Here is a 10,359-nt window from a genome sequence, read left to right on the forward strand (position 1 = left end):
AGGCAGGCAGGGCTAGCAAAAGCCAAACAGTCACACCACAGGGTAAGGTTCTAGGCTAGTGCTCCACCTTACCTCACCTGGCGCAGGAGGCATTTCTCCAGGGGGTTGCCACACTGTTTGTTTGCAACTCAACTAAATTGCTCCCAAGGGTGGAACTTTGTTTCGAAACATATCTTAAGCCAGACTTCTTCTGAAAACATGTCCGTGTCTGCTCACACACACACACGCACACCCATGTCCCAAAGGGCAGGCCTTGCCCCAACCTGCAGCAGCCTTCTCTTCCTCTGAGCCTTCTGGCATAGACAGCTGGAACAGAAGAGAGTGTCAGCTTTCAGAGAACTGCTCAAGGGCAGCCTTCCTGGCATCCTTAAATCCACGTCTCTCCCCTTTGCTTAGCTGGCCTCCTTCCACGTGCTCAAAGGCAGTGGGGACTTTGGGCTTGTGGTTGTTGCCCTTAATAAGTCCCTGCAACTTGGGCCCTGGTCTTTCTTGAGGCTATGGGGAGGGAAGAAGAGGGCTGGCCTTCAACAAGTTTCCCCAGCCTTCCTTTTAGTCCTCAGTTGATTCCTGGGCACCAGGGGCCATTTGGAGGGGGCAGGGAGGCTCCAGGTTCCACCCGGGCCTCTTGGCTTTCCCAGCTAGAAGCACTTGTGTCTGGATGTGGCTCTTTCCCCATTCCACAGAGGGCTTTCCTCTGGCTTTCCATTACCCTCTCTACTCTGGGACCACAGAGGGAAGCTCCTAACTGATTCTTCATTAAGTGTTCTTGTCTCCATTTTCAGCAGGGCCCAAGCCCCAGTAGCCACATGCATGGCACTCCCCAGGGCTGACAGTAGGCCTCTGAGAATCAAGAGTAGAAGAACCCCCTCATAATATGGAGGTCACTGAGTACCAGAGAAGGGTGGGGAAGAGGCAGAGCATGTTCACATCTCCAGGCTCTTTCTTTCCTTCCTTCTTTCCTTCTTTCCTTGTCCCAGTCTCTCTCATCCTCCCTGTCTTCCTACTGTCTCTTTCTCTTTTTGCCTCTGTCTCTTCATCTCTGTCTCTGTCTCTCTCTCACATACACACATACAGACACAGACTTACACACATAATCATGTTTATTTTATATCTATGACTAACATACCCTCCTATCTTTATAGATGGAGAAGCCTTGACAGATTTGGAAGTTCCAGTAGCCATAAAAGCCAATGAGAACTTTCTGGGTCCTTGCCCCCCAAGAGATACATATTTATTCATTGGCCACAGGGAAAGGGACAACAGCTCTTCCCAAGGCCTCCTGTAGTCCAGCACATCTGCCCTGTGGTCAGGTCCCAAGCAGCAACACTCCTGTTGGCTCAGCTCAAGTCTCACTGCTGCACCAGCAATCTGCCCTGTTTGAGGTTAGCTTCATGGGGCTGTGGACATGGGGGAGTGGGGTTCAAAGTCCCCCCATGTGACCTCCCTTCCAGCCTCCAGAGCTGAGGATGGGCCTTGCTCTCAGTCAGTCTATATGAGACAGGCAGAACCCTAGGCTGGAACACAGGAAAATCCATTCTAGACCTAACCCTGTCCCAGTCTTGCTGGATGACCTTGGACCATGTTCTCCCTCTCCAGGACTCAATTTTCTCCTGGGCAAATGGAAAGGTTTCTGGTGCATTCCAGGTTTCCTCTGATTGAGTCCCTGCAATGCCTGGCCCAGACAAGCTGCTGAAGAACAGCTTACCCACAAACACTGATTGGCATGATAACAACAGGAGGGACTTTGCCAAGCTGTTCCCCTAAAAAGGCTCCCTGCTGGACAGGGGACTTTGGGGAGGAGGAAAGTGAGGGAACCAGGACCCCTGGAGTGGGGCATCAGTCCAGTCCCTGCAACAATGACTTTGTTCAGAGGGGCTGTCCCTACATGAATCCTGGATATAAGAAACTCAACCACCAGGGTTTGCTGCTATCAGTGAACTTTTATTGAGTGCATTTTCTGTGTAGAGCCCTGTACACAAAGTGGAAGAAAACTGGGAAAGCACAGCCAAGCCTCTGCCACAGAGGATGGAACAGAAGGGACGATGAGGGCACAGAGGCAAGGTTCAGCTCTGGGACAGTCACCATGGAGCCCACGGATAGGCAAGCAGGAAGAACTTGCCACTGGTGTTACTGTGGAGACGAGATGCCACCCACCTCACCCTCCAAAGTGGCTACATTTCAGCCCATGCAGACCTTCAGAATGTCACACTTCTTTTACCTCCCAGCAGCTAGGGCCTGCTTCAGGCAAGCGGTGTAACCAGAGTTGGAAAATGGCTCCGATGCTGCTAAGGACTGCTGGGAGATAAAAGGAAGATGGGCAAGGGCAGCACAGGGAGAAAAGGGAAGAAGAGGAAGGAGAAGCAGGCTCAGGCAGCATAAAACATCACTGGCGCATCCACAGCCACAGGTTGGCAATGCAGGCCGACACCAGCATGGTGAAGAACAGAGCATCCCTGTGGCGCCAGGTAGCGCCCTGGTCCTCCAGGGCACGCAGCCGGCTGGTGATCACGTGTAGCTGCAGAGACCAAAGGGGCTAGTGAGAGATCCTCTTGGGGAAGCCCATGGTTTACCACTGGGGAAAGTATGAACTTAGTACAGGAAGGGGATCTGCTGCCCTTCAGGAGGCCAAAGTGCCTCTTGGAGAGAAGAAGACAGAGCAACTGAAACAGGGGGCTGGGGTGGGCCAGTGGGACCAAGGGCCAGGCTGTGTACATTTGTAGGCCCAGCAGCCTTGCCCCCTTGTTGGTGTTCACCCAGTTGTCTGGAAAAAGCCAGCCTGTCCCAGCTGTATGGGGGGAGAAGTGGAACAAGACATTTCAGTTCTGGGGAAGGCTGGCATGGCAGCAGCTGCAGCACCAGAGTCAAGGCAAGGCTCCAGGGTAGGTGACACTCAGGGGCTGGAGAGGTCCTGTTGTGGTCTCTCCCTGAGAAGACAACCCCTCCCCAAGACCTCTTAGTGCCATTCTCTCTGCACAGATTTCTATCCTCTTCTGTTGCCTCTTCATCCTCCTTTTGACTTCCCCTTTTCCCTTCCCACACATCTCAGGGAGAGAGGCAGGGCTGAGACTGTCATTAAGATGGGACACTAGAGCCCCGAAGACTGGGAGGAAAGGAAGGGGAGCCTGACCTCACCTCCATTGTTAAAGGCTAAGATGACTTCAAAGGGGGTGGTCTCATTGTTGCCAAGGCCCACCTGCCCCAAGACACCATGATTCTGCTTCTACCCTCCCAGTGGGAGATGCTTACCTGTCTTCTCATGACTTCCATCTCCAATCCATTTAGCTCTTCCAAGCCAATCTCTGCCACCATATCTGCCTCTGGGTCACTGGGAAATAAGAAAAGAACGAGGTCTGTGAGTTGCTGGTGGTCCCAGGCCAGGTATGGCAGGGACCATAGGAAGGCCATGAGGGCAAGCAGGCAAGGTCAGGAGTATTTCCAGACAATGACTCTGTCATCCTCAGTCCTTCTCTTTCCAGGTAAGCAGGTCCTGGGGCCTGATGACTATGAGCTACCCCAGCCCAGCCTCAGTGTGCTCAGAGACCCCAAATGGGCAAGAGGCCAAGAGGTTCAGGGTCTCTTGTGAGGAGACAATAGAGCCCCAACATTCCAAGCATGACCAGATGCTCACAACGCCTTCCTGGTCAGTCTGCTTGCTAGCCCATCTGGTCGACCCTGGTCCCTGCCCAAAGAGCTCCAGCTTTCCTCCTGCAAGATCCCTGGGATCCTTCTTACCGCTCATAATGGAACCTCATGTTCTGGAAGCCACCAAGATACTCCTGAGGGTGAGCATTGCCATGGCCTTGTTCTCTCAACATTCTGGGCAATGGCAGCTGGGGCCCCTAAAGAAAGGAATGGTCAGTAAAAGTAGCCTACTCAGTCTCAGCTGAACAGCTGCCCCACACTGCCCAGGACCAATGGTGTATCCTGTCAGGAGTCACATGGTACCTGATCCTCTGGAATCAGGGGTTGGCAGCTTTCAGACGACTAGAAGAGCTTGGAAATCCCACAAGTTGGCCAACTGCCACCACTCCACCCACACCATGCTCCACAGTAGTTTCTAGTCATCCAAGCTATGGGAAAAGAAGAGCAGTGACAGGGATCCCTGTGCTCTGCCAGCACTGTCACAAGCAGACATCAGCCAAGTCAGAGAGGAGAGTGGAAAAGCTCAATTTTAAAGTCAAGGAAATTGAGGTCTGGCAAATGACTGCACTTCCCAAAACATACAGTAAATATTGGAGCTCAGGATAGAACCCTGGCCATTGGGAGACCATAACATCCTTCTCTGGGTGAGCACAGCTATCCCAGTGGATTTCATTTTCATCCATCTGCTAATGACTGCTTGGAGTGGATGTCTCTGCCCCACAGCTCTGGGGCTAAGGTATCTCATACCTTGAAGAGCCAATGTGGGCTAGAGGAACAGAATGTGGCAGACCCACCTGGGTTCAAATCTCAGCTCCAGATTTCCAGGGCAAGAAGAAAATTTTCACAGACTATTTGGTTTAACACATGCCACATGCCGCCCTCTGAGCCCTTACCAACATCAAGTCATTAAATCCTCTTCATGACCATTCAAAACAGGTATTACTATCATCCCATTTTGAAAGATTAGAAAACTGAGAGAGAAGTCACATTATTTGTCCAAGTCACACAGCTGGTAAGTAGCAGAGCAGTCAGTTAAAGCCAGGATAATTTGCTCCAGAGGTTGTGCTTTTAACCATTATCCTAGGATGCCTCTCATATTTGACACCACTTCGCCTTCAGACGCCATTAAAATGAAAGCAAAATCAGTAAAATGGTATACAACCTGCAAGAAAAAAGGTAATGGGAGAGGAGAGGCCACAAATGATGAGAGAGCTCAACATGACTGTGTCATTCAGCGAATGCTGAGAACAAAGCCAGGGAAAGTGGGCCTTGTGGCTCAGAAGCAAATGGCAAGCAGTAGAGGAGGGAGTCCTCCTCCTGCCAGTGTCCAGAGAAGACCCAGACCTGGAGGCTGCAGGGACACTGGGGTGGTCTTGAGGACCCAGTGGGTGGGGGTGGGGGACAGCAGCTTTGGCTGAAGGTCTGTACATGGAACAGTCATCCAACCCTCTTACCCCACCTGGCTGGCAGCCTTTTCTCGCCAAATTCAAACTTGAGCTAAATGAATGGAGAAGCAGGGGCAGTTGTACCACAGACCAGAGCCCTCTCCACTCTGGCATTTACCGGTTCCTCCTACACAACCGACTTTGCTGAATTAGAGCCTACTGTCTCACAGGCCTCACCAAGACACAGAATTCTGAGTTGTCTCTATTTGCCTCACTTTTAACAAGAAACAGACAACCAAGGCTCACCTGTCACCTGAGAAATATCTGCAGCCCTTCTATGTTCTTAAGAACAATAGTAAATGCAAGGTTGAACCATTTCTGTATAAAGGATTTTCATAGAAACTTTACCACCATGTTCCATTTGTTGTAATAATGCAAAATTTCTTTCTTAAAAGTGCACACCAATATTGGTGTGACATTTTCTATGTGAACAGTACTTGACAGTCATGCTACTATTTTATTTTCTTCTTTATCTTCTTCTTATGATACCTCAAAAATAGGTTGAAAATGACAGTGTGTGTCAAGAAAACCCTAGGACTATGAAGGAAAACCCTAGGACTGTAATAGGAATTTGATTGAGAGCTTCTCCTAGAATGATTTCCACACCATCCCTTTGATTTTCCTACAGATTGGGATCAGAAAGACAAAAAGTTTTTTGAGATATTTGAGAGCAAATAAGGATGAGTAACTGGTGGCTGGGGTTTGTTTGTTCGAAATAACATAGTTTGTTCTTACACATAAATATAACAAGAATTAATGTGACAACATCTGCAAGTCGATGATAGCCTATTGAATTTGCCCATCATAAGACAGGCCTAACTGTTCAAACCAGTTGTCTTTTTGCTTTTATTTTTAATTTTAGGAACACTTTATTTAGAATTATATGCATTATAAAACAACGCTTTTATAGCAATTTGACAGAGATCAAGAAAATCTATGAACTTCAGCAAGTCCTAGCTTCCCTCTACTATTTCAAACAGTGTTATTTTTATTTTCATGTACTTTTCAAGGCACACTACTTCCCCACACCCAAATCAGCAGAACAGTATTATGAATTTTTTTTGTCCTTTAATGTTGTGGTTCTCAGAGGTGGTCATGGTTCCATTTTGGGGGGTGCTCAAAAGTAAATAATAAATAGAATTGATAAATTTCTTAATTTAAATGTAAATAATAAATAGAACTGATAAATTTCTTAATTTAAATGTCTAGTTTCTAAATTCATTATAATGACTGTTTCTTTTTAAAGTAGTCCTGTGGTCCTAATAGGTAATTATGATTAATTCAGAGATAATATCTCCCCATTGCCCCCCAAAGATCCCATTCTCCCTCAATCTCATGGGCATGACTGGCTTCCTGGAGCCTGAGCTGTTGGAGTAATTTGACTTTACTTCCACCTTTGGACATAAGAAGCCAATTCAGTATTTTTGGTTTATTTTCATTCCCAGGAGGTCCCTGATCTGGGAGTTCTATTTCTCTTTATTCATTAGTGGTGGGATCATTTGGGCATTTATCATAACTCATTCCCTAGAACAGCCAGGCCTCCCTACTCTCCAACCCTGTTGCCTTTCCCCACTAACCTCTGCAACACTGTAACACCAGGGTGACAGTAGCTAACAGAATCCACAAAAGAACTACCAGATTCAAGTGATTCCCTAAATAGTAAGGTCATCCTCCTCTCCAAAATGACTGCCTTTTCCCAATACAGTTTGCAGCAATATGGCTGCCATTTTTTTTCCCCCTAGAGCATTCCCTCACTCGAGGTGAATGTAGTTTAAAGGATTATCTACAGAACAATGGGACTCAGGTGATTTCCTAGAACATTGGGTCTCCCTCCCTTTCCAACCTAGTTGCCTTTTCCCAGTAACCTTTGCAACAGTATAACAGCCATTTCTCTAAAACTCCCTCAGGCATAGTAAAAGTAGCTTTAAAGGATTGGCTACAGAACTTGAAACTCACATTATTTCTTCCAACTTGGTTATCTTTTCCCAGTAACTTTTGCAACAGCATAGCAACCATGTTTCTAAAACTTCCCCTCACCCACCAGTGAATAGACCCTAAGGAATGACTACACAGTGAGAGAACTCAAGTGATTCCCCAGAACACTGAGATCTCCCTCCTCTCCAAAATGGCTGCCTTTTCCCAGTATCCTTTGTAACAGTGTACCCGCCGGGTTTTTTTCTAAAATATTCCTGAACTCATATTAAGTGTAGTTTAAAAGATTGGCTACAGAACACTTAGATTCAATTGATTAGAATTCCTAACAGTCAGGGAGCATAGGAACCTACCTTGCCTTACCTTTGTCCCGGCCCTGAGAAATATATTTTATTTATATATATTTATATTTAATCTATTAGATGAGTCCCATCCACATATCAAGGATTAGGAATGTCCTTTACTTAAAGTCCACAGAGTATAGATGTTAACAAAGCTACAAAATACCTTCATAGCAACACCTAAACTAGAATTTGATGGAATACCTGGGAACTATAGGCTACCCACGTGGACAGGTAAACTTGATCCTCACAGTGGTCTAATCACTGAGGAAGCTGAGGGAAATTTTTAACTTAGACCAGGGACTGTAAGGCTGGCCTGGGGATGGTGGGGCCTCCGCAGTGGCTGTAGGCAGATCACTTCTTTCCTGCCCTTCCATCCTGTGGTTCTCATGGTTCCTATCAAGGCTGATTATTTAATAATTAAATACTTTATATAATTATAATTTATATAGATAAATATTTATACATAAAATATAGCTATAGAGAGAAGTATAGATATAGATTTATTTATTTATTTACTTAGGAAAGTGTCATTTCACACACACTAGAGTTTTGTAAAGTGTATATGTAGTCCCCAAGCAATATGTGATTCAGGTGTTTTGGACTCTTAAGGTTGAACTCCCAGCCTACCAAAAGATAGCTGTGACTTCTTATTGGACATCCCTGCCTTCACTGCCTCACTGGTACACAGGAGCTTCCTTCCTTGCCCCTAAGTCAATATCTGGCTTTGTTCAACCTACCATCATCAAGCTAGAGCCCCTACAGCCTGTATGCCCAACTCCAACCCAGTTGTTGCATGTCGAGGGCTCCACACAGTACCGCTTTCTTGGGCCGAGTGGCAGTCATATTCCAAGCCGGTTGACGTGCAACAGAGCCAGCAGCCTTTGGATCCAACTTTTGTCGCCGCTGAGAGGTACCCAGGGATTGGGATCCACGTGCCATCATTTCTAGGGAGAAGAAGAGAGGCACCAGAAGCACTCATAGAGGCTGTGCCAAGGCTTCCTGGACACAGGATACACCAGAAAAAGGACAGGATACCCAAACTTCTTAGGAATCATTCAACACTCATTCACTGCTGTCCATTGGCAGATCCCAGGCCTCAGTCTGTTCATCTCTTCGAAAGTTTTGCATCCATACACACACTTTCTCTATCACACATGCACAGGTGTGGACACCCAAGGAAAGAGGCATTACAGGGGCTCCTCACCTGCTATCACCAGGTGCTCTTGGCTTTGCATATAGCTTTCAGGAACCAGTTCTTCAGCCATGGATGTTTCCATCTCCTCCTTGATGCTAGGGGGGCCTCCTGCCATCACAGCCAATTTTTCACTTTAAAGCTATAGCCAAAGATACACAAGAAGCAAGGCCAGAACAGGCACTTGGAAAATCAGCTCTGCGAGGGGTAGGTTCTCAAGCAAGATATATCTGGAGATGGGGGTGGAGCTAGACTCCCTCGCAGGGCTTAGGTCTTGGACCCAGCACCTTGTGTTCCTGCTGTATCTTGTTGGCTGGGTCCACAGCCTTCTCCCCTGCTACTCTGTAACCAACTTAGGAGGAAAGATAAGTGTCAGAAACTGCCTGTGAGGACTATGATGGCTCTCAGGTCACCTGATTTGGCCCTATTGAGGAGCAGGTGGGATCCACCCTCCATCACTTCTAAAGTGAAACAGGTACTGAAAAATAAATAAATAAATAAAATAAAAAGAAGCAGTTACTGGCACAGGACCCCAGAGCCAGTCAGTAGCCAAAATAAGGTTAGATCCCAAGCCTGACGTGGCTTCTGCAAGCCCAGCTCTGGCAAGCAATCCAGGCCATAGCACCCCTTGGAAGGCATCCTTTGCAGAGCACATCCTGTTCGCAGGCAAGGGAGATGGCCTTTTGATGCCCTGGATCAGCCTGGGCAGGAACCATGAGAACCACAGGAGGGAAGGGCAGGAAAGAAGTGATCTGCCTACAGCCACTGGGGAGGCCCCACCAGATGGCCAACAGATACATGAAAAGATGCTCAACATCACTATTCACTAGGGAAATGTAAATCAAAACCACAATGAGATACCACCTCATACCTGTCAAAGTGGCTAAAATCAACAATACAAGAAATAAGTGTTTGCAAGGATGTGGAGGAAAAGGAACCCTCATGCTCGGTAGGCAGGAATGTAATTTGGTGCAGCCACTGTGGAACACAGATTTGAGTTTCCACTAAAAATTATAAATACAAATACCATATGAAACAATAATTCCCCTACTGGAATTACTCAAAGAAAATGAAACAAAACAACAACAACAAAGAAAATGAAAACACTAATTTGAAAAGATATGGTCACCCCTATGTTTATTGCAGCATTATTTACAATAGCCAAGATATACAACCAGCCCAAGTGTCCATCCATAGGAAATATTGGATATTAAATAAGAAAGATGTGACATATACATCTGGAATATTGTACAGCCATAAAAAATATGAAATCGTGCCATTTGCAACAATGTGGATGGACCTAGTGGGTATTATGCTACTGAAATAAGTCAGAGAAAGACAAATACCATATTATTTCACTCAAAAGTGGAATCTAAAACAAACAAAAAGCAGAATCAGACCTATAAATCCAGAGAACAAACTGATGGTTTGCAGAGAGGAGGGGGGCAGGAGGATGGGTGAAATGGGAGAAGGGGAGTGGGAGATACAGACTTCCAGTTCTGGAATGAATAAGTCATGGGAATAAAAGGACAACATGAAAAATATAGTCAGTGATACTAAAATAGCATTGTATGGTAACAGGTGACAGGTACACTTCTGCTGAGAATAGCATAATGTATAAACTTGTTGAATCACTATGTTGTGCACCTGAAACTAATGTAACATTGTGTGTCAACTATACTCAAATTAAAAAGAAAAATTTAAAGACCGCAGCATCTATCCCTGCTTAAGCTTCCAGTGTGCAGGCCTGCCCCGCAAATTTTGGCCTTGCTAGCCCCACAGTGGCAGGAGCCAATTTCTTAAA

The 10,359-nt window shown here is 46.4% G+C and overlaps 1 protein-coding gene across 1 annotated transcript; it reads right to left on the reverse strand.

Annotated features, from left to right (window-relative positions):
* Nucleotides 1–2,369: 2,369 nt before the first annotated feature.
* Nucleotides 2,370–8,762, reverse strand: FATE1 (fetal and adult testis expressed 1). Its single transcript, XM_032845276.1, has 5 exons — nt 8,568–8,762; nt 8,180–8,307; nt 3,733–3,839; nt 3,247–3,325; nt 2,370–2,515 (listed from the first exon to the last, which is right to left on the reverse strand). Exons 1-5 carry the CDS (start codon nt 8,671–8,673, stop codon nt 2,384–2,386), a joined length of 552 nt encoding a protein of 183 aa, XP_032701167.1. The 5' UTR covers nt 8,674–8,762; the 3' UTR covers nt 2,370–2,383.
* Nucleotides 8,763–10,359: the final 1,597 nt, after the last annotated feature.

The sequence above is a fragment of the Lontra canadensis genome, unplaced genomic scaffold (assembly GCF_010015895.1).
Source record: "Lontra canadensis isolate GAN:19392208 unplaced genomic scaffold, GSC_riverotter_1.0 scaffold161, whole genome shotgun sequence".
Lineage (NCBI taxonomy): Eukaryota > Metazoa > Chordata > Mammalia > Carnivora > Mustelidae > Lontra > Lontra canadensis.

Excerpts from the sequence above, each read along its gene's own strand:
- FATE1 (XM_032845276.1), bottom strand. The coding sequence starts at position 8,673 with ATGGCAGGAGGCCCCCCTAGCATCAAGGAGGAGATGGAAACATCCATG. Across the intron at positions 3,326-3,732 it reads ATGAGGTTCCATTATGAGCG|TGACCCAGAGGCAGATATGG; the intron begins GTAAGAAGGATC and ends CTTATTTCCCAG. Across the intron at positions 2,516-3,246 it reads TGGAAGTCATGAGAAGACAG|CTACACGTGATCACCAGCCG; the intron begins GTAAGCATCTCC and ends TGGTCTCTGCAG.